Here is a 21,401-nt window from a genome sequence, read left to right as displayed (position 1 = left end):
TGTTTTTAATTTGCGAAAAAATTTATTTTTAAATTTATAGATGCTAGTTCTATCAATAAAAATTTTATTACGTATGGTAGAAGTATTTTTCTATTAATAACTTTTTTTTCAAAAAATTTTTTTTTGTAAAAAAAGGTATGACTCGTGGGTTTTTCTGAGTCAAAAAAGCTTCCTTTTTCAATATTTAATCTAGACGCATGTAAATCACTTGAAGTTTGTAATCTATCGTGAAGTAAAAATACACAACCTTGGCCTAAAATTGCATCTCTCTCCATTTCACCAAAACGAATTGAACCCCCGATCTTTTTTCCTTTTATGGGTTGACGAGTGAGAGAATTTTTCGGACCTTGGTTAGAAATTTGATATTTATCTAAAACCATATGTCTAAGTCGTTGATAATTAACAATTCCCAAAAAAACATCAATCGAAAAAGGCTCTCCAGAATAACCTGAATAGAAAATTTCATTTCCATAAAATTGAAAACCTGATTTTCTTAATTTTTCTCCAAAATGATAAATAGCTGCTCGGTTTTGACCGAAACGAAAAGGAGTTGTGTCATGAAAAACACCATCCAAAGCTCCGATTTTTCCTATCATGCTTTCTAAAATTACTCCAATCGTCATTCTTGAAGGAAAACCGTGAGGATTAAAAATAATTTCTGGGTTCATTCCTAGATCTGTAAAAGGTAAATCTATTGAGGAATAAAGATATGAAAAAACCCCCTTTTGTCCATGTCTAGATGCAAATTTATCTCCAACCAAAGGTCTTCTTCTGGATCTAATTTTTATCGAATTTTTTTCTATATTTTGATTATTTTCTATATCAGAAAAAATTTTAATTTGGTCAATAATTGCTTTTTCAGAACTGTTGTAGCAAAAAAAGGCTTCGTTTTTTTTATGTATACTGTACCAACTTTCCTTTGGAACAAGGGGGGCCCCTTTTTTCAATAAATCACCAGTTTTTAAAACATTTTCCTCTGTTTTTTTTTTTTTAAAAAAATTACTTTTTTTTAACAAAGAAGGTTTTATATCTAAATCGAAACAATTATAAACATTTGAACTTGCAAAGCCCCTTTCGATTGATGATTTGTTGATAATCATAGCATCTTCCATATCAAATCCTGTATAAGTTATGACTGAAACAACCGAATTAAAACCATTTGGAAAAGCATCCATTTGTAATCCATCCTGGATAATTTTGTTTCTGCAAATTGGAACTTGAGGGTTTAACAAAAAAAAACTTTTTATATCGTCTCTTCGCCAAAAAGTATAGAAAGGCGTCCCTACTGATTGTTTTGACATTTGACATTGATACATGTTTCGAGGAGATTGATTCAAATCTGAAAAAGGAGTTGCTCCTGCAATAACTGATAAAATATTTGAAGCTTCGATTTCTGAATGAGTTCCTACCATATTCTTGGTAAAAAATGAAGATTGATAATCTAAATTGTCAATATTTAAAAAACATTGTTCAAGTGTTCCGATTATTTCAATTTCAGAACAATAGTTTAAAAAATCTTTTTCGTTTTTTTTTTTAAAAACCGAAAATTTTTTTTTTTTTTTAAAAGAAAACCATTTTACTGGGCGTAAAGGACGGCCATCTTGAGAAAGTAGAATGCAAGATGGAAAAGAACATTTTCTATTAAAACGAGAAATCGAAAAAATTTCACACCCGAGCGAAATTTTACCGAGTACAGATACTTTTTCTGTTCTTAATTTGTCAACAAAACTTTTAAAAAAAAATTTTGGAATAAAACCTAAAATTTTTCCATCAATCATGAAAATGGAAGAAGATATTTTTTTTTCTTTCAAAAAATTTTTCGGTAAATATCTAAAGAAATATTTTTTAAAAAAATCACAATTTAAAGGATTTGATAAACTAACCAGTACAGACGATGCTGTGTGATTTAAAATTCCACACAAAGCTCCATCCGGTGTATGGACTGGGCAAAGAAATCCCCAAGATTGAGGAAGAAGCTTTCTTCCGGAAGTGTTTTTTAGTTCAAAAAAAAATTTTCCCCTATGGATACTTCGGAAATAAGACAAAAAGCGTCCAAAATTTATTCTTTCAATCGAAACACTTAACCCACTAGTTTGTGATAATTCGTGATTAAATTTTGAAACATATGAACCAGTCGAAATAATTTGAGCCAAACCTTTTCCTGTTGTCATAAAAGCTTTGCTTAAAAAATCTGTACAGAATTGTTTCTGAAAACTTTTCCCCTCCTTGTTAAAATTGTTTGAAATGTTCTGTTCAAACTCTTTCTGGGAAAAAATAAAATTTAATGAACTTTCGAATTTTTCTTTAAAATATACCATAATTAGATGTCCTGGAAGGAGGAATTCTTGAGAAGAGAGGGAATCTGGATTATCCTCGATAGAAATTTTTTTTTGTACGGAAAGCAATTTATTAATCATAAATAAAAGTAATTTTACTTTTGCTTCTTTGTCTTCCCCAAGATGAATTAAAATATGATTAAACAAAAACTTTTCCCCAATTGATTTAGCATCGATAGTATTGGTTTGTAATGAAGTTTTAAATACTTTTCCGAGAAATTCTAGTACGCTGATTTGTGTTTTTAAATCACAAGTTTCATGAGCATCTTTTATCATAGCCATAATCCTGATTCTATAGAATTTATCTTTAGAAAAAGTTTTAGTCAAGGATTCAAAGATTTTTTTATCTGAAATTGGCATTAAACTTTTTATTAACATAATTACGGGAATAAAAAATTCTTTTTTTTGAACAATTATTCTTGCGTGAATACTTCCATTGGTTAAATAATGTAAATGGAGAGTTCGTGAAGTTTGTAACCTATCAACGGAACGAAAAGAACAAGATAAAGTTGTACACAAATTTCCGCGGCTGGTATTGGTTAATCTAGATAAGGTAAAAGAAATATTTTTTTTAGGAACAATCAAAAGGCGAATCATTTTTTCCATTCCATTAATTATAAAATAACCACCCATTTCAATTTCTTCCTCATCCATTTCTATTAGTTGTTTTTTTTTTTGTTGGTAAAGGTTGCATTTTAAACTTTTTACCATAATAGGAATATTCCCAATTTTATAAATAAAACTAAATTTACCATGTTTTCCAAAAACAGAAGAAATTCCTAGTAAAAAATCTCCAGAATAATTGATTTTTAGTTCCCTACATTGTCTAGGAATTTTTTTTATTTTTTTATTTTTCAAAAAAAAATTTGGAAGAGAGAGGTGTATGCCAAAAATTTCTAAGGTGAAATGCCTCAATATTTTTAATTTATCCTGAATTAAAATATTATTTGAAAAAAATTTTAAAAAAAAAAATCCTTGGCTAATTGCAAAATTAAACGAATCAATATGAATTCTTGTTAAGGATTGCAAACGTTTTGTGGCTAAAGTCGTTAATAACATATAATATTTTGAAATCTCTGTTCAGTAAATTTTAAAAAAAAATTTAAAAATGTATTTAATTCCAAAAAAAACTTTCGGAACTATCTCTGGATTTACAAAACCTTTTTTTTTTAGAATAAAGAAAAAAATTTTTTTTTTACTTTCAATTCATTCGGCGGTCAATTTGTTTAGTTTTCGAAGCTTAGCAATTAAAGCTCGAACTCCCTTCCTACATCCAGTTGAAGCTATAAAATCCAATTCAATTTTGAAAAATCGAACCATAGTTGCTTTTGATAAAACTCTGGTTGTACTTGATCATTTTATCCCAACTACGAGGTTTTATTTTAAAAAAAAAAAAATTACAAAAGTGATTCAAAAACAGGATTTTTTTTTGGTTTTTTATAAAAAAGAAAAAAAAATCCAAATTTTTAACCCCTGGAAATTAAATATAATTAAAGAGCAAAATTTTATTTCAAAAATAACGGATGTAAAAATAATACAAAGAAATAATTTGGAGATTGTTCTTTTTGGGTTTTCGGAAATTGGGTTAATAGAATTGTGGACTTTATTTCCTTTAAAAATTTTAAAAATTGTCAAGTTAAAAGTTCACGATTTAATCCTCTCATTTATCCCAATCCAAAAAACCAATAAAATATATTTAATTTTAAAAAACCACCAAATTTTAGTTTTTAACTTTTTTTTAGAAAGGTTTGAAAAAAATTTTAAATTTAGTGGATTTAAAAAAATTGAAAAAGTTTTTCCATTATATTTTATGAAAAATTCTGTAATAATTTTTTCTGGAAAAAAAGGTTTCATTTATGATTCGAAAAAAAAAAAAAAAAAGCTGCTTAAAACAAAAAATTTTAATTTCGAAAATTTTTTTGGGAATTTTCTATTTTTTTCCAAATTGTTTTTTTCAATAAACGTTTTTGATAATTCGATAAAAATTTTTAAATTTTCAACAAGTAAAAACAATTTTATTTTTATCAAAGAAAAAAAAGGAAATTTTTCTCCAATAGAAAAAATTCAATTCCATTCAAGTAAAAAAAGTGAAATTATATATATCGATAAAACAGGAATTCCAAATTTAAAAAATGTTTTCAGAAATTTTTTTTCGAAATTTTTTTTCCAAAAAAATTTAAAAAATTTTTCAGAAAAAAAAATTATAAAACAAATCATTATAAAGATTCAGGACTTTAACCCCAATCATATTTTGTTAATTTTTAATTTTTTTGAAGATGGATATCCCCTTTTTTTTTGGATATCGAATAAAAATTCAATTCAAGTATTATTGGAAAAAAAAAAACATTCAAAACAAATTAAAAATATTGTTTCTATTTCTGTTTTTCCAAAGCAAAAAAAAGTTTTATATGGTTGTACAAATAATAAAATTTTTATTTTTGATTATTTTTCTTCCAAATATTACAAAACTTTTTTAAATCATCATAAAATTAAAGAGAAAAGAAAAAATTGTTTGGTAAATACTCTATCGATTAATAAAAAAGGGAATTTTTTCGTATCTGGTTGTTTGCATGGAACTCTAAAATTATGGAAGTGGAAAAACCTTGAAAATCCAAAAAAAATAAAATTAAAAGGAAAAATTCTAAAAATAAGGTGGACTAAAGAATGCGACTTTATTTTAGCGATAACAAGCTTCCATAACGTTCACGTGATTTTGCCTGAAAATTTTTCAATAAAAAAAAGTTTAAGAGGCCATTCTGGACAAATTACTGAGTTTAAGCCTTTTAATAATTACAGAAATATTATTACAACTTCTTTAGACAATTCTATTAAAATTTGGAATTTAGTTTCTGGAAAAATAATTAATTCTATTTTTTGCAAATTTCCCGTTGTTTCATTTGATATGGATAAAGAATCAAAGCTTTTGGCGACAGCTCATTCTTTTACAACTAATCTGGGCTTTTGGAAAATTTTGATTTACAAAGAAGAAAAAAAAGAAAAAAATAATTGTTTTAAAGAAGAAAATGGAACTATCATTAAAATTAAAACTAGAAAAAATGGAAGCAAAAAAAAAAACCTTTTTCAAAAAAAATTTAATTTTAAAAAAGAAAAAAAATCAGGGTTTTTTTTAAAAAAAAGTGAAGATTTTGAACCGTTTATGCCAAAAAAAATTGAAAAACTAAAGAAAATTATTAAAAATCTTTTTAAAACAAAATTTTCTGATTCGAGTTTTTTCTTGATTGGAAATTTTGGAAAAAAAATAATGCTTTGTAAAGAACTAAGTTTAAGAATAAAAAAGCACAAATTGAAAAATCAAATTTCATTTTTAGGATTTTTTTTTGAAGTTTTTTTAGAAGAATTAATTTGTAGCTTTTATAAAAAAAAAATTTTGAAATTTTTTTTACAATTGATAAGATATTGTAGGGAAAAAAAATTTTCAGCGAAATTTTTTGGAAATTTGTTAAAGCGAAGTTTTTTGGAATTTTCTAGATTAATTTATTGTTTAGAAAGTTTGAATTAATTTTTTATTTGATTTTATATAAAATAAAAAATAATTTAAAACTTAAATACCATGACTCAACATGCTTTTGATGAATTGAATTTTTTAAAATTAAGGATTTTAAAAAAATTAAAAATTAATCAAATCAAAAATATTTTCTTGATCAATAAAAAAAAAAAAAATTCTTTGAAATTAAAAAAATATTTTTTTTCCAAAAATCAAAAATTTTTCAAGTTTTTAATTGAAAAGAATTCCTGGTTTTCATATTCTGAATTTTTGATTAATTTTGTTTTTATTTGGGATAAAATTGGTGGATTGAGGAAAATTTCAAATGAAGAAAATTTAGAAAATTTTTTAAAGAATTTTCCAATAAAATTTCTCAAAAAAATCTCCAAACTTTGTTTTGAAATTTTTCAAAGCAAAGTTTCCAAAGATTTTTCTATCGAAAGAATAATTTTTTTCCATTGTTCTTTTAAGGAATCCAAAGGAAAAATTCGAAAAAAGAATTTTTTAGAAAAAAATAACGAAAATCAACCGTTTTTTTTAACAATAACTCCTGAAAATTTTCAAATTTATTTGGAACAGATTAGAATAAATATTGATCATAAAAATTTTCCTACAGCAGGAGTAATTATTAATGATAAAATCAAAGATACTTTTTCGACTTTAAGTTTAAAAAAATCTCGGCTATGTTTTTTTGAACAAATAATTCGAAATTTAATTAAAATCAATTTTAAAAATTTACAAATTTGCAAATTATATTCCGTTAGATTCAAAGAAATAGAGAGAGAGAAACCAAAAGGCTTACATTCAACTGTTGAATTTTTTTTTATTTTTTTTTATTTTTTAGTTCAAAAAAATCATAAAAAGGATTCTTTTTTGTTTCGAATAATTTTTTCCGAAGCAATTATAAAGAAAATTAAATTAATCAATCAATTTTTAATTATACTTTCGTCTGGGCAATTGATTATTTGGTCAAAATTTAAAGTAAGATTGATAAGAATTTTGAATAAAGATTTGCAAATTTCAAAAAATCTTGTTTTTCGTTTGTTAAGGAAAATTAGGGCTGAAATAATTTTAAATAATATCAAAGTTTTATCAAGCTCTTTTAAAACAGTTTTAATTATAAATCTAAATGAAATTTTAGAAGTAGATCTTATTGATTTACAATTTTGGCTACAATATATTAGTAAATATTTCAAAAAAAACTTTTTACTTGATCGTTTGACGGGAAAATGTTATTTTAATTATAAATAACTATTTTTAAATAAAAATTTTTTTTTTTATGTTTTTTCAATCTCTTATAAAAAAAGAATATTTCTTTTTAAATTTTAAAGAAAGAATTTATTATCGATTAAAAAAAGGATTAGAAAAAAATGAAAATTCAGACATTGATTTCATTAAAGACTTAAAATTTAGGAAAACTAAAAAATCAAAAAGAAAATTTTTTTTCAAAAAAACAGCTTCGAAGTATCTTTTATTAAGCAAACAAAAATTCAGAACTTTTTCAAATAAAAAGTTTTATCTTTTTTTTAAATTTCTTTTTAAAAATCTAAAAATAGAATTGATAGTGTTTTTTCTTTTGTATTTTTGGAAGAAGAACTTGATATTTTCTATGGAAAAGAAAGAAAAAATGTTTAACAAGGAAATAGAAAAAATGAACTGGAAAAAATTTTTAAAAAACAGAAAAATTAAAAAATTAAAAAATAAATATCTTCAAAAGAAAAATGAACTTTTATTCTTGATTAAATTAAAATCCAACAAAATAAGTCAGAATTTGTTTAAAAAGTTTAATGGTTTAGAGATCAATTTGTTAAACATTTGGTTAGATTTTAGATACGTTCCTTTTTTTAATTTTAAAAGACTAAAAATAATTGATTTTTTAAAAGAAAAAAAAAAAAAAAGAAAAAAAAAATCCTATTATTTCTCAGGAATTAATTTGAATCAAACCTACTTTGTTAAACCAAAAAATAGAAAAAAATTTTCATTAATTTTGGAGAAAAAAAATTTTTCAAATATAAAAAACTTTTACACCAAAGGTTTCCATAAATTTAAGAAAGAAAAAGAGTATTTGAATTTTAAATTAATAGTAAATAGAAGAAAGACCTCAGGATTTAACCAGAAAAAAGCTGAGATTTTTTGGAGCAATTTTACGGTAAAAAAAAAAGCGTGGGTCTTTTTTAAAAAAAAACCTTCAAAAAGTTTTTTTTTTTATAAATAACAAAGACAGATTTAATATTGCCTTTTTTAGATATGCAAACTTTTTCATTTATTTTTATTTCCAGCATTAAAAGTGTAAAACCAACCTTTCCAAAAAAATCTAGAATGCCTACTTCATTAAACTTAGCTTCGAATTTTTCCAAAACTTATAAAAACTTCGAAATTAAAAAAAAATCCGTAACAAATTTGAAAATTTCTAGCTCTAACAATGAGGAACTTTTTGAAAAAGAGGAATATTTGACTGAGGATAAAGGAATTGTTAAAAAAATATTAAAAAAAGGAAAAGGAATTAAACCTCAAACTCAATCAACTGTTAAAGTTCATTACACCGGAAAACTTGAAAATGGCCAAGTTTTCGATTCTTCTCTAGACAGAAAAGATCCCTATGTTTTTGAAATCGATCAAGGGAAAGTGATTAAAGGTTGGGAAATAGGAATTAAAACAATGGAATTAGGAGAAAAAGCTGAATTAATCATCAGTTCAAAATATGGATACAAAAAAAAAGGAATTCCCCCAATAATTCCACCAAATGCAAAACTTTTTTTTGAAATCGAATTATTAGAAATCAATAATTTAGATTTTAAAAAAGGATCATCTTCAAATCTTAATCAAGAGCTTCCCAGAACTCCCGAAAAAATTGCAGAAGAATTTGAAAAAAAAATATTACAGAAAAATACAACCGAAAAAGAAAATAAAATGGGAAATTTTTTTTTCATTTCCCCCTTTCAAAGCCAAAGCGGGGAAAAAGCCCCTTGGTGGTTAAATCCTAGTATTACATTTATTCTTGTTTTTGCTTTGGTTTTTTTGTTATTTTATTTTGTTTTATCAGTAGGAGGTATTCATCAAGGATATGTGGAGCCGAATTATAATTTAAATTTGGTTAAATAAATCGAAAGAGAGGGAAACCAGTTGATATTAAATAATAAATAAATAAAGCTAATAAAAAAAAAAATTAAAAAAAAAATTAAAAAATTTTCCTTAACCGAAATAAACTCGTGGTTCAAATTTTTTAATGTTTGGGTTTTTAAAAACAAGAAAATTTAAAAAAGTCCTCTGATATGCTCTATTTCGCCAAGCGAAAAAATTTTTTTTTTCATCAAAATGAAAAAGAGTTCTTAAGCTTTTTCCTTCTAAAATTAATAATTTATCTTTAATATTTTTAAAACTTTTTACTAGAGTTTTATTCTCAAAAATTTGGAAAAATTCGAAATCTTTTTTTTTAGCATTTTTTGAGAAATCAGAAATTTTAATTTCTTTTTTGAAATTACTTTTTTCATTAATAGTTTGATATCTAGTCATTATATTAAAACAAGACGAAAAATATGAAAACCAAAAATTTTCCTTTTTTTGTGATTTGTCATAAAAAAGCCAACCACACCCTAAATTATGCTTTCGATTTAAAGCTGATTTAATTAAATTAATGTTTAAAAATAATTTAATTTCGTTTTTGGTTTCTTCAAATAAATTTTTTGTAGAAAAATTCTTCAAACGAGTAGAAATTTTTTTATCTTTTATTAGGAACAAAATAGATAATTTTTTAAATTGAAAAATTCCTGTTAAAAAAAAACCTTCTTTTCCTTCGATATTTTTTTGTTGAATTATTTTAATCAATCGGTTCTGAATTTTTTTATTTTTTTTTTTTATATCTTTTCCACTTAAAAAAGGCTTAAACTTTAGTCCCTGAATTTGGAGTTGAAAATAAGAATTTTGATGAATTTTTTTAAAAAATTTTAAAAATTTCAATTTGATTTTATTTTTTGGGAAAGAAAAATTTTTTTTTCTGTATGATAAAAAAAAAACAAAATTTTGTTTCAGAAAAAAATAAAAAGAATTCCAATAAAAGCAATATTTTTTAAAATTTTTTAAAATTTGGGGTGGCATAAAAATTTGGTTAAAAGTGGTCATCCAAAATTTAATTATTTAATTATGAAAATCTCCAACTTTTTTTAGAGACTTTAACTACTTTTCTATAATATTCAAAGCGATTTGTAACGTATAATTCAGAAGCAGCCAAATATGCTGGACTTTCGGTATTAGGATCACCTAACAAACATTGAATGCTCGTCAAAATAGTTTCTAAACTGAAACCAGGACTCCATTTTTTTTGTAAAATATCTAAACAAATTTGACCATTAACATAAATATTTGGATGAAAAGGTTTTTCTTTTATCATTTTAACTTTTGGGGGAGAATTTGGATAATTATTAGAAAACTCGAGGAATAATTTAAAAACTCCATTATTCATAGGAGTTAAATAAGGGCCCAAAATTATTGATTTCCAAAAAAATAAATTAGTTTCAAAAGGAGATGAAAAAATTTTTCTACTTCCTTCCTGATTCAAACTTTTTAAATCAGCAATTAGTTTTCTTTTACTAAATTTAGACATCTTGATTTTTTTTGCCGATTTTAATCATTTATGCTTTTTTTTTACAATTTAAATTTAATTTTAAAAAGAAAATAAAACAATTTTTTCGAAAAAAAAACAGAAAAAGAAAAATGAAAAAACAAAACAAAAATAAAAAAAAGGTTCTGAAACATCTTGAACAAATACAATTTAACAAATCTTTTATTGGGAGTAAAAATTTTATTGAAAACCAAAATCCTTTTTCGATTTCGGATTTTCGTTATGGAATATCCATAAAAGCCATAAAAAAAAATCAAGAGGAATTGATATTTCAAATAAAAGGTTTCGACTTTTCTTTTTCCAATGCCCTAAGAAGAATTTTACTAAGTGAAATTTCAATTTTCGGAATAGAAAAAGTTTTTTTTTATGATAATTCTTCTATTTTAAATGATGAAATTATTGCTCATAGACTTGGAATGATCCCACTCTTCGTTTCGCCCCATTTTATCGATTATTCAGTAAAAAAAAAGACTCAAAATTTTCTTAAAATTATTCTAAATTTAAGAGCAAATCATCCTAATAATTTTTTTAAAAACATTTCAATTTATTCAAAATCATTAAAATGGAAAAAATATGGAGTTTTAAAATCCTTTTTTAAAAATGTTCCAGTAAAACCTGTTTTTAAAGATATTTTAATTGCAAAACTTAATCCAGGGCAAAAAATCGAATGTGAGTGTGAATCTTTAATTGGAATAGGAAATAATCACGCAAAATTTTCTCCTGTTGGATCGACTTTTTATAAAATATTTCCAAAAATTAAAATTATTTCTGAAATTTTTGGGAAGGAAGCCGTTTTTTTAGTACAAAAATGCCCCATGAAAGTATTCGATCTAGAAGAATTTTCCCTTTTTTCTTTGAAAAGACTTTTTGTTTCTTCTCCAAATTACTGTACAATGTGCAAAGAATGTATTGATTTTCCTAAATATGTTGTTCCAAAAATTAGAATTGGAAGAAATAACCAAAAAATTACTTTCATAATCGAAACTACGGGAATCTTCTCTCCAGAAATTTTGTTTCATCGGGCTATTTTTTTACTAGTTGGGAAATGCAATCAATCTCTTTTATCTTTATATCAAAATTTTCAAAAAGAAGAAAATTAACATTAACATTTTTTGTTCAAATCTGAAATTTCCAATCTAAAGAATTAGTTCTTCTTGTTTTTTGTTAGACTTTTAAAACGGTTTAAAATAACTTTTATGAATTTTTTTTTTATAAACTTCTCCAATGGAAAAAATTTATTATAACAGCCCTTTTCGATTTTTTTTTCTATCAAAAAAAAATCTAGTTTTTATTTTGGTAAAAAAACAAATAAATTTCATCGGAACTTTTATGAATTTCGATACCCAATCCAATTTTTCTTTTAATTATGTAATCAAACTGAATTTAGGGAAAACCACAAAAAATAATAAATTGTATAAAAAAATAATTATAAATGGGTCAAAAATTTGTTTTTTTTCAATTTTATAAATTTTTTAAAAAAAAAGGTATTGTAAATTTTTCTTTTTAACAAATTATTATTAAGATTGTACAAACCCTTTGATAAAAAACCCCGAAACATTTTTTTTTTTCGAAAAAAATTTATGAGCGAAAATGTACCCAAATACAATACTCAAGATTTATTTTTAATAATAGATTCAGAATTGGTTTTTGAATTTTTATATTCTAAAGAAATTAAAAGTAATAAATTATTCCATTTAAAAAATTTTTTTTCAAAAATTAAGGCCTTTGAAAAAAGAATTTTTGAGCAAACGAATTTTTTTTTGGACTTATTTGTTTCCAAAAACGAAATTAACTTTTTTTATTTAATTTTCACTAGTCAAAATTCAAAATGGATATTTCCAATTTCAAATAAAAAAAAAAACCAAAATTTGAATAAAAAAATTTTTCTCTTTTTGAAAAAATTATTTTTACAAGAATTGAAAATCCTTAGATTACAATTTTTTGAAAATAAAAAGAGAAACTCAATGCAATTAAAAAATTTAATGTCCAGTTTAGATTTAATAGTTTATATCGCTGGAAAAACAAAAAAAATTAAAAATAAAATTAAGATTACAAGTATAATTTCTTCAAAAACTAGAAAAGAACATATTGCGTTTTCAAATCAGTTGTTTTTTTTAGCCCAAAAAAACAAATTTTCATTTGACACACTTTTATTTGGTAGAAAAGATTGTTTTTTTTTCCATTTTTTGTCAGAAAAGACTAAAGGGATTTATTGTAGACCTTTGAAAAATTTGTTCGAACTTGCTTTTACTGAAGAATTTATAACCATATTATTGTCTTTATTTTTAACGTCGCCTTTTTCACGAGAATTTTATATTTTGCCTTTTTCTACAAAAATCTTAAATAAAAAAAACACAACAAATCTAATAGCAAAAAAAAAGTTTTCGTGTCCAATTTGTTTTTCTATCTTTAATTTTTTATTTACAAATTGTTTTGTTTGTGGATTTGTTTTTTCTTTTTAATTAAAATTTAACGATTTTTTTCCAATCGTTTTATTGCTTTTTTCGGATTTTCCTTAAAAACATAATCTTCCTGAGATACTTCGACTTTACTGCTTGCTTTATCTTTCTGAGGTGTTTCCCATTCGACTTTTCTAGCTAGAACATGTCGCATCAAGGAGGCTTTGCTTCGACGGTGGATTTCTCTAGTATCAAAAGAAAACGTGTCTTCAGTAGTAAAAGGTTCGTTTGAAAGATCTTTTCCAAAAGGATGGGGAAATAAAGCATGAAACCAAATAGAAATTGGAGTTTTTGCTTTTTTCACAAGAAGTCCTTTGTAATAAGTCATTTTCATTTTTTCATCGACAAGTTCGATCATATATTTTTTTAAATTTTCTCGTTCATAGTTATAGCTCCATGTTTTTTTTGCACAATCAGGAATGCTTGATTTTGCTTGATTTACGAATTCTTCATCAAATAAATATATCAATCGATTTAAATCTCTTTCGATACCTTCGGTTAAGCCGATATTACTACATGCGCTTTTGAAATATTGTTTAAGATTTTCTTTCAGATGATTCATTTGGGGTTGAAATGTGACTCTACATTCCATAAAAAAACATTCTGTTAATTGGTCTAGTTTTCTTTGGTAAGCTTTTGTGTGTTTAAAAATCCCAGCTTCTCTTTCATAAAATTCTTCAATTTTTTTAACTAATTGGTCAAGTTCTTTTCCTAATCCTTGTACCCAACCTGAATTAATCAATTTATGCCAAGGACGCATCACACATTTTACAAGTTCAAGAGTAACATAAACAACTTTTGAACAGGCTGCTTCAGAAATAATTTCAATAGGTTCGATTTCGGAAAAAGCTAAACTCTTGTAGAAATTTATATTTTCTTCGGCAAATCTATCAAAATAATCAATTAAATCTGAAATAAAATAAGGAGGAATAGTATAACATAAACCATTTTTTATTGATTTCTCCTCGGTAAGAAATTCTTTTAAATAGTCAGGGTGAGCGTCTAATTTTTCCAGGGCGTTTTCTTCCCAAAAGCTTAATTGGTCAGGAATCATCAAATGTTCAAACAATATCTCTCCAGTTTTTAGTATTGATTCCCGGGAATAAGTAAGAAAATTAAAACTAAAAGGAGGTTCGTCTCCATTAAAAAGAGCCAAAAAATTTGGATCTTCTGAATATTGTGATAATCTTTTTATTTCGAGTAACATTTCTTGCAGAAATGTTTGATATGATTGATAAACAGCATTTGCAATTTCGGAGGAACATTGTTCTGCTCTAATTAAAATAAAAAATTTTTTTTCTCTATTTTCATACCACAAACCATCTTTCAGAGCAAGTGTATATGCCATAAAAATCTTATAAATAGTATCAAATCTAGAATTATTTCCTAAGTAACCACAATCTTCTAGGGAAATGTTTATAATAATTTCATCTGCCAAAAAAAGCCCAGTGAATAAATATGCTTTTTCAATCAATAAGGAAGAGTATTCTTCTCCATTACAAAGTTCAAAAACCACTTTTTTATGTTGTATAATATTTTGTTTTTTTAAGCCTTCCTTAAAATAAAGCGAATTTTTCCCAGTGAATAGTTGATCAATAATCCAAGGGTTAATTTCAGGGAAAAAACTGTCTTCTTGAATTTTTGGGGTATTTTGTAAGTTTTGCAAATCACTTGAATCACGACTATCTACCGGAGGGAATCTTTTATTTATCTTTTCTAATTCGTCTAATTCTTCTTCATAATCAGAAGAAAAAAGAAAAATATGGTCGATTAGTCCAGTTACTCTATTTTTGGCTGGATGAATACATAAAATGTCGGAGTCTCTATACCAGGGTTTAAAAAAATCGTAATGAAGACTTTTTCTTTCATACGGGATGGTTTGTTTTAAAACCTTTGTTGCTAATCGAGCAAGTTCTTCTTTGTTGGTGTTTCCCTGACTATTAAAAATATAAAATTCATGTTGATTGGGCTTTTGTTCCCATTCTGGTGCTTCCATTTCATGTTCAGTGGGCGTTTGTTCCCATTCTTCTGGTGCTTCCATTTTTTTTATTTTATACAAAAAGAGGCTTTTTAATTTATATTAAATTTTTAATTTTTATTATCTAAATTTAACATATAAAATTATCAAAATTTTATATAAAAAATTTATAAAATTAAGATAGACATATTTTTAATAAAAAATGAAACTTAATATTGCTAATCCAAAAAATGGAGCCCAAAAAATAATTGAAATCGAAAATGAAAATGATTTAAGAATTTTTTTCGATAAAAAAATAACAAATGAAATCGATGTAAGCTCTTTAGGAGATGAATGGAAGGGTTTTATTTTGAAAATAACAGGTGGCCAAGATAAACAAGGATTTCCTATGAAAGAAGGTGTTTTATCGAACAAACGCGTAAAACTTTTATTATCAAAAGGAGTTTCCGGGTGCAGAGGATTTGGAATGAAAAAGGGAGAAAAAGTTCGGAAATCCGTAAGAGGTTGTTTTGTTTCCCCAGAAATTGCAGTTTTGAATCTGTCGATTATAAAAGAAGGAAAAGAAATTAATGGGTTGACAGATTCCAAAATGAAAACCAAAATTGGGCCTAAAAGAGCAAGCAAAATCCGAAAAATTTTTCGCCTTTCTAAAGGAAATGATTTACGCAAATACATAATACAAAATAAAAAAGATGAAAAAAAGCCTGGTCAAAAAATTCAACGTATCATTACTCCTTTATCTCTACAAAGAAAAAGGTTTTTTCATTCTGTTAAGAAAAAAAAGATTATTAATACAAAAAACAAGTTACAGGAGTATGGAAAAATGCTATTTTTAAATAATTAATATTTTTTAACAAAATGGTTTTCCTTTTTTCATAAAAAATTTTGGAAAAAAGGGAAGTGGAATATTTTGTTTTTTAAGGAAAATTTCCTCTAAAAAATTTTTTTTAAATATTTTGAAATAAAAAACTTAAAAAACCAATTCCTAAAAATTTGGTTATGTTTAAACAAAAAATTTTATTTTCTTTTAATTATTTTAAAATCCTTTTTGAAAATAAAAATGAAAATAAAGAGTTTTGAATGGATTTATCATGGGAAAAAAAATAAAAAACCTATTTCCGTTTTTTCTATTGACATACAACCTTTCAATGAATTATTTTTAACTGCTGGTCAGGATTCAATAATAAAAATTTGGAAAACAATTTTTATTTTTAAAAAAAAAAACCCTCTAAGATTTGATAACTCTCAAAAAAAAAATATACTAAATAATGAAATAAAAATTCCATCATTTGTTCTTCATACACACCAAGGTCAGGTAAATATAATTAGGTGGTCGTTAGATGGATCTCTTTTTGCTTCTGGAGGCGATGATGGTTTTTTAATTATTTATGAAAAAGTTAAAAATCCGATACAAAAAACCATGTGGAGAATTTTTCAAACTTTTCGAAGTCATACCGGGGATATTGTAGATTTAGCTTGGACTCCAAACAACTCATTTTTAGCCTCGGCTTCTTTAGATAATAATATTTTAATTTGGAGTTTAGATTCAAAATCATTAATAATAAAACTTTCAGGCCATTCAACTTGGGTAAAAGGTGTATCATGGGATTCTACAGGAAAATTTTTGGCTAGTCATGGGGCTGATCATAAAATTTTCCTTTGGGATACTAATTCGTGGCAATTAACTAAAATTATTAATTTAGAAAAAAAATTTATTAAATCTCAAATTAATAAAAAAGTAAACTTGTTTAGCAGATCATTTTGGTCAACTTGTGGAGATTATTTAATAATATGTAATACTTTTTATAAAAAAAAAAGTTCCATTTTGATATTTAGTCGAATTGATGGTTTTAAAAAACTATTGTGTATAGTGGGTAAAAATTTTTTGACACGGGCAATTCGTTGTAGCCCAAGACTTTATAGAAATTTAGAAGACCAAAAAATTTATTCATTTTTTTCTTCAGGGTCAACTGAAGGAAAAATAAATTTATTGAATCCATCTTTATATAGAACAAGCATTCAAATCAAAAATATAAAAAAAAACCAAATTACAGATATGACCTGGGCTGCTTGTGGTTATCGATTATTTGTATCGTTTTTAGACGGTACCACAGCAGGAATTCAGTTTGAAGAAAAAGAAATAGGAAAAATTTTAAAAAAACAAGAACATTTCGAATTTCTTCGAAATTATTTTTTAAAGTTTGGAAGATTAAAAATTGATAAAAATATTATTTTTACTTCAAAAATTTTTTTAAGAAAAAAAAATCTTATACAAATTTCTAATTCCAAAAAAACTAATTTTTTTGATTATCTTATTAAAAGAACGAAAAATAAATGTTTGGCTAGAAAAAATCCAAAATTTCAAATAATTTTTAGAAGAAAATTAAAACAAGGGAGCTCTGAACGATTTTTTTATTTTAAAAATCTTTCAATATTTCAAAAAAATATTTTTTTTCCATCAGATAAAAAGCAGTATGATTCAAATTTAATAAATTTTTTTTCTAAAAAAAAAAAAAAAAAATTTTTTTTATGTGGTAAAAACGAAGTTAAAATTTCTTTTTTTAAATTTTTTTTTGTCAAATTTATTTTTTCAAATGGAATTAAATCATTTTTGAATTTGATTTTGAGGAAAAAAAGTTATAGAATAAGAAATTTTATAGAAAATAGTAAAAAAATATTAAAAATATCATCGAAAATTTTTTTTTTTACCTTCCAAGAAAATTTTTTAAAAATATTCGAATGTGACGGATATTTAAGAATTATAGAATTTAAAAATTTTATGGAAAACAAAAAAATTAAATTAAATTTATTTTCTCTGGATAAAAAACAAGTAAAAAATTTTTTAATCAATCTATTATTTTTAAAAAGTTCTGGACTTTATTTCTTTTAAAAAAATTAAGTTAAAGTTAATTTTTAGATCAGCATTTTTGTTTTTTTTAAAAAAATACTTTTGTCGGATTTCTTTTAAATTCATTCTTCAAAAGTGAAAAATTTTAAATATTTACTGTTCTTTTAGAAATATTAATTGACTTAAAAAAGAATTCCTAAAAAATTCGTTTTAGATTTTTTGGTTATTTTTTGGATAGAGAAAAAAAAAATGATTTTATTAAATTAAAAAAAATTTGAAATTTCAAAAAAACTAGTATAAAAAGGGTTAATTTTTTTATTTATTATCTCTTTAAAAAAAAATTATAATGTGGAAAACTTTCGAAACAACACAATTATATTTAGAAAAAAAACTAATCTTACTATGTGAAATGCCATCTTTTTCAAATTTAAAAAATAGTTCGGGTATTAATCAAAACTCTTCTGAAATTTTAAGAAGCCGAAAATTTAGTTTATCTTTGAAATTACCTCGAACTTTTTTTTTTGAAAATAATAATGGAATAAAAGTTTTGAATTTGCCAAATTTAAAAAATAATAACAACCTTAATTTTTTTTCATTGGAACAACAGGCTAACTCTCGAAGCTTAAATACCGAAAAACAGGCATGTTCTTTTACAAATTCTACTAATGATGAAAATTCACATGGGAAAAGAAGAAAAAGAAGAAATTTCACCAATGATGAAGAAAGAAGAATCGCTAGAATTTTAAAAAATCGAAGAACTGCGGAAGAATCCCGGCAAAGGAGAATTCAGAAAATGAAAGATTTGGAAAACTTTGCAGCAAGCTTGGATCAGAGGGAAAAAAAATTAAGAGAAGAAAATCAATTTCTTGGAAAACAAAATGCTAGTCAAGCAGCTGAATTAATTTTATTGAAAGAAAAATTAAGTAAAATCCGAAAAAGTAATCTTTCTTTTTAAAAAAAGAAAAAATCTTCAAAAATTATTCCATGGGCATTTTTAAAAGATCTAAAAAATTCGTTAATTGTTCAGGTCGGGTTAAATCCAAAGGAATAAATTGGACCATGGAAAAATCAATTAACAATTTTACCAAGGACCTTGTTAGTTTCCTATATTTGGGATCAATTATTTCATGTAATTCTTTAGAAAAAATTTCATGGCAAGGAAATAGAAATTTTTCAAAAACAGAATAGGGAATATGGTTTATTAGATCGATTTTAGTCAAAATATTAAAATGAGGAATCTCCAAGGAAAGCATACAACAAAGGGCTGTAATCGTTCCTCCAAAAAATTTTCCCAAATCTCCAATAAATTGGCAATCTAACAAAAAAATACTATACAGACTTATTTCGGTAGTCTTTTTCAAATAATTCGCAAAATCTCTAATTAAGCTGCAATGAGTATAGAGCTCAATTTGCCCAGGAAGATCGAAAATAAGATTAGTCTTTTCTTTAAGATCCATTTGATTGTCAAACCATGCAAGATTATCCATAAAATATTCCATGCAAAAAATTAACCCTCCGTTTGGTCCCAAGGAAAATTCTTCCATAACATCCTCTATTTTTATAAGATCTCGAATATCAATAGAATCTGGGTATTCTAAATTTTCAATTGATGGATCTAAATTAATCATGGTTACAGAATTTTTCAGATTTGTTAGATTTTTATAAGTTTCTAAACAATAGGTCGATTTTCCGCAACCTGCTGGCCCCATAACCAATTGCCCCAAATTCATAAAAAAAAAAATTTGAAACGAGGCTTCTTGATTTTAAAATCAATTCCGTGCTTGTCCTGGCCAGAAATTAAAAAAAGTTTTCCATAACCAACCTGAAAAAAACAAATTTTTAAAAAATATTGACAAAAAAAAAAAAAAAATTTTTTAGGAAAAATTAAATAAAAAAATAATAAATCTCAATATTGGAAAAAAATTTTTTTAGAAAAAAAAATTCAATGTTTTTCTAAAATCAGAGAAAAAAGAAATCATTTCTTAAAATTTTAAAAAGATTAAAAATTTTTTTTTATATTTTTTTTCTTTTCTAAAAAATTTTTTCTTTCCGAATTCAAAATTAATTTTGTGATCACGACATTTGAAGGAGATATAGGAATAAATACATTTGTTTTGTTAGATTTCATTCGATTAATTTTATCAATCAAAATTTTGAAAATTTTTCTTTGACATTGTACTACTTTTCCGATTTCACCTTTATGTAAGCCTCTGACAACTAAAATTTCGTCTTCTTTTCGAATAGGAATAGATTTGATAAAATACTTTAATTTAAGCTCTTTGCTTAAAGGGGATGACATAATTTTTCTTTTTTCTTGAGACGATGATAAAAAATATCTTTTTCGATTTTTTTTTCTTGATTTTGTGACATTAGGATTAAACTTCATTTTAATTAATTTAAAAATCGGAATTGCATCACAAAATTAAAAAATAAATATGATAATAAAAAAAAAAGATAAAAAACTGATTTACACTCAACTATTTAAAGATGGACTTTTAGTGGTTAAAAAAGAAAAAAAATTTTTTTTAGAGAAAGAAAAACAAATTGAAAGTATTATAGTTATAAAGTTATTAAAAAGTCTAGTTTCTAAAGGGTTTGTAAAAGAAAGTTTTTGTTGGAAATATTATTATTTTATATTAAACGATAGAGGAATAGAATTTTTGAGAAATTATTTACAAATCCCCTCAGATGTCATACCATTGACTTTGCCTTTAGTTTTAAAATAGCTATGTTCATATTTCCATGAATGAAAATTTGATAAAAATTGAAAAAATGTAAAGTTCTTGAGTATTTTATTTCCAAAAAAAGTTAATTAAAACTTTTTTTTTCTTAATTTAAAAAATTTCGAAAATTTATTTTTTATTAAATTCTTTTTTTTTAATATGACAGCCTTTTTTAATTTTTTTAATAAAGAACAATTATGTTTAATAAACAACGAACTTCGATATCAAACAATTTTTTAGCTGCATTAGGATATTTCTGCATGGCAATCATATCAAGTTGCCTAGGGTGTTCATATAAGCTATTAAAAGATTTAAGCACAGATACAGTAAGTCCAATGGAAATTTGCGAAAAAATTAATAATCTTAAAGTTCCAGAATATTTGGCCCATTTTATTTTATCTGGGGTATTAACTCTTCGTGGTTGGTGGGGTATTGGAATTTTTAATGTTCCCTTCATTTTTTACAACTTTGCTCAATGGTGCGAAGGAAGACATTTATTGGATCATAAAAAAGTTTTTTCCACGCTTTCACAAGAAATGAGAATAATAAAGGCTAAAGCATCTTTTTTTGGAATGGTTATGTTTTATTGCATTTGGGAATGGGCTACTTGGTCGCCTCCTGATTATACTCCTATCGGAATTGGGTTTAACACTATGAAAAATATTCAGGTCTCTCACTAAATAAATAATTTAAAATTAATTATATAAATAATAAAGTAAACCATTTAAAAAGGCGCTATAGCTCAGTTGGCAGAGCGTTACACTAGTAATGTAAAGGTCATGAGTTCAAATCTCGTTAGCGCCTAAATTAATTCTTAAACCGTAATATTTGTTTTTAAAAAATAATTTTTTACAGTATTGAGCAACAAGATAAATGAAAAATTTCCGGTTTCTGAATTGGTTTTAAAAAGCAAAAAAAAAATTTTTATTAATTC

General features: G+C 24.4%; 18 protein-coding genes and 1 non-coding gene across 19 annotated transcripts; 13 read left to right on the top strand and 6 right to left on the bottom strand.

The window, feature by feature from the left end:
• Positions 1-5: 5 nt before the first annotated feature.
• HAN_2g270 (rpa2) lies at positions 6-3,395 on the bottom strand (the record flags this gene model as incomplete). The annotated part of the gene is made up of 1 exon (XM_001712367.1): positions 6-3,395. One exon carries the CDS (start codon positions 3,393-3,395, stop codon positions 6-8), a length of 3,390 nt encoding a protein of 1,129 aa, XP_001712419.1.
• Positions 3,396-3,444: 49 nt separating this feature from the next.
• On the top strand, positions 3,445-5,856 carry HAN_2g269 (hypothetical protein; the record flags this gene model as incomplete). Its single annotated transcript, XM_001712366.1, has 1 exon — positions 3,445-5,856. One exon carries the CDS (start codon positions 3,445-3,447, stop codon positions 5,854-5,856), a length of 2,412 nt encoding a protein of 803 aa, XP_001712418.1.
• A 51-nt stretch (positions 5,857-5,907) lies between these two features.
• HAN_2g268 (hypothetical protein) lies at positions 5,908-7,092 on the top strand (the record flags this gene model as incomplete). The annotated part of the gene is made up of 1 exon (XM_001712365.1): positions 5,908-7,092. The coding sequence occupies one exon, from the start codon at positions 5,908-5,910 to the stop codon at positions 7,090-7,092; it is 1,185 nt and encodes a 394-aa protein (XP_001712417.1).
• A 28-nt stretch (positions 7,093-7,120) lies between these two features.
• Positions 7,121-8,056, top strand: HAN_2g267 (hypothetical protein; the record flags this gene model as incomplete). The annotated part of the gene is made up of 1 exon (XM_001712364.1): positions 7,121-8,056. One exon carries the CDS (start codon positions 7,121-7,123, stop codon positions 8,054-8,056), a length of 936 nt encoding a protein of 311 aa, XP_001712416.1.
• Positions 8,057-8,088: 32 nt separating this feature from the next.
• HAN_2g266 (fkbp) lies at positions 8,089-8,943 on the top strand (the record flags this gene model as incomplete). Its single annotated transcript, XM_001712363.1, has 1 exon — positions 8,089-8,943. The coding sequence occupies one exon, from the start codon at positions 8,089-8,091 to the stop codon at positions 8,941-8,943; it is 855 nt and encodes a 284-aa protein (XP_001712415.1).
• A 90-nt stretch (positions 8,944-9,033) lies between these two features.
• HAN_2g265 (hypothetical protein) lies at positions 9,034-9,960 on the bottom strand (the record flags this gene model as incomplete). Its single annotated transcript, XM_001712362.1, has 1 exon — positions 9,034-9,960. One exon carries the CDS (start codon positions 9,958-9,960, stop codon positions 9,034-9,036), a length of 927 nt encoding a protein of 308 aa, XP_001712414.1.
• Positions 9,961-9,979: 19 nt separating this feature from the next.
• HAN_2g264 (ubc2) lies at positions 9,980-10,441 on the bottom strand (the record flags this gene model as incomplete). Its single annotated transcript, XM_001712361.1, has 1 exon — positions 9,980-10,441. The coding sequence occupies one exon, from the start codon at positions 10,439-10,441 to the stop codon at positions 9,980-9,982; it is 462 nt and encodes a 153-aa protein (XP_001712413.1).
• Positions 10,442-10,551: 110 nt separating this feature from the next.
• HAN_2g263 (rpa5) lies at positions 10,552-11,559 on the top strand (the record flags this gene model as incomplete). The annotated part of the gene is made up of 1 exon (XM_001712360.1): positions 10,552-11,559. The coding sequence occupies one exon, from the start codon at positions 10,552-10,554 to the stop codon at positions 11,557-11,559; it is 1,008 nt and encodes a 335-aa protein (XP_001712412.1).
• Positions 11,560-11,683: 124 nt separating this feature from the next.
• On the top strand, positions 11,684-11,926 carry HAN_2g262 (hypothetical protein; the record flags this gene model as incomplete). The annotated part of the gene is made up of 1 exon (XM_001712359.1): positions 11,684-11,926. The coding sequence occupies one exon, from the start codon at positions 11,684-11,686 to the stop codon at positions 11,924-11,926; it is 243 nt and encodes an 80-aa protein (XP_001712411.1).
• A 113-nt stretch (positions 11,927-12,039) lies between these two features.
• HAN_2g261 (hypothetical protein) lies at positions 12,040-12,921 on the top strand (the record flags this gene model as incomplete). Its single annotated transcript, XM_001712358.1, has 1 exon — positions 12,040-12,921. One exon carries the CDS (start codon positions 12,040-12,042, stop codon positions 12,919-12,921), a length of 882 nt encoding a protein of 293 aa, XP_001712410.1.
• A 7-nt stretch (positions 12,922-12,928) lies between these two features.
• On the bottom strand, positions 12,929-14,959 carry HAN_2g260 (hypothetical protein; the record flags this gene model as incomplete). The annotated part of the gene is made up of 1 exon (XM_001712357.1): positions 12,929-14,959. The coding sequence occupies one exon, from the start codon at positions 14,957-14,959 to the stop codon at positions 12,929-12,931; it is 2,031 nt and encodes a 676-aa protein (XP_001712409.1).
• A 139-nt stretch (positions 14,960-15,098) lies between these two features.
• HAN_2g259 (rps6) lies at positions 15,099-15,740 on the top strand (the record flags this gene model as incomplete). The annotated part of the gene is made up of 1 exon (XM_001712356.1): positions 15,099-15,740. One exon carries the CDS (start codon positions 15,099-15,101, stop codon positions 15,738-15,740), a length of 642 nt encoding a protein of 213 aa, XP_001712408.1.
• A 216-nt stretch (positions 15,741-15,956) lies between these two features.
• HAN_2g258 (hira) lies at positions 15,957-17,786 on the top strand (the record flags this gene model as incomplete). The annotated part of the gene is made up of 1 exon (XM_001712355.1): positions 15,957-17,786. The coding sequence occupies one exon, from the start codon at positions 15,957-15,959 to the stop codon at positions 17,784-17,786; it is 1,830 nt and encodes a 609-aa protein (XP_001712407.1).
• Positions 17,787-18,090: 304 nt separating this feature from the next.
• Positions 18,091-18,699, top strand: HAN_2g257 (hypothetical protein; the record flags this gene model as incomplete). Its single annotated transcript, XM_001712354.1, has 1 exon — positions 18,091-18,699. One exon carries the CDS (start codon positions 18,091-18,093, stop codon positions 18,697-18,699), a length of 609 nt encoding a protein of 202 aa, XP_001712406.1.
• A 22-nt stretch (positions 18,700-18,721) lies between these two features.
• HAN_2g256 (fet5) lies at positions 18,722-19,474 on the bottom strand (the record flags this gene model as incomplete). The annotated part of the gene is made up of 1 exon (XM_001712353.1): positions 18,722-19,474. One exon carries the CDS (start codon positions 19,472-19,474, stop codon positions 18,722-18,724), a length of 753 nt encoding a protein of 250 aa, XP_001712405.1.
• A 269-nt stretch (positions 19,475-19,743) lies between these two features.
• HAN_2g255 (rpl26) lies at positions 19,744-20,130 on the bottom strand (the record flags this gene model as incomplete). The annotated part of the gene is made up of 1 exon (XM_001712352.1): positions 19,744-20,130. One exon carries the CDS (start codon positions 20,128-20,130, stop codon positions 19,744-19,746), a length of 387 nt encoding a protein of 128 aa, XP_001712404.1.
• Positions 20,131-20,179: 49 nt separating this feature from the next.
• On the top strand, positions 20,180-20,470 carry HAN_2g254 (rps10b; the record flags this gene model as incomplete). The annotated part of the gene is made up of 1 exon (XM_001712351.1): positions 20,180-20,470. One exon carries the CDS (start codon positions 20,180-20,182, stop codon positions 20,468-20,470), a length of 291 nt encoding a protein of 96 aa, XP_001712403.1.
• A 194-nt stretch (positions 20,471-20,664) lies between these two features.
• On the top strand, positions 20,665-21,147 carry HAN_2g253 (hypothetical protein; the record flags this gene model as incomplete). The annotated part of the gene is made up of 1 exon (XM_001712350.1): positions 20,665-21,147. The coding sequence occupies one exon, from the start codon at positions 20,665-20,667 to the stop codon at positions 21,145-21,147; it is 483 nt and encodes a 160-aa protein (XP_001712402.1).
• Positions 21,148-21,198: 51 nt separating this feature from the next.
• On the top strand, positions 21,199-21,271 carry HAN_2g252. Its single transcript has one exon. It is a non-coding gene; the product is annotated as a tRNA-Thr (tRNA).
• Positions 21,272-21,401: the final 130 nt, after the last annotated feature.

The sequence above is a fragment of the Hemiselmis andersenii genome, chromosome 2 (assembly GCF_000018645.1).
Source record: "Hemiselmis andersenii chromosome 2, complete sequence; nucleomorph".
In the NCBI taxonomy this organism is placed as follows: domain Eukaryota; class Cryptophyceae; order Cryptomonadales; family Hemiselmidaceae; genus Hemiselmis; species Hemiselmis andersenii.
The sequence above is the reverse complement of the archived record's forward strand: the minus strand, read 5'-3'. Positions and strand labels throughout refer to the sequence as shown.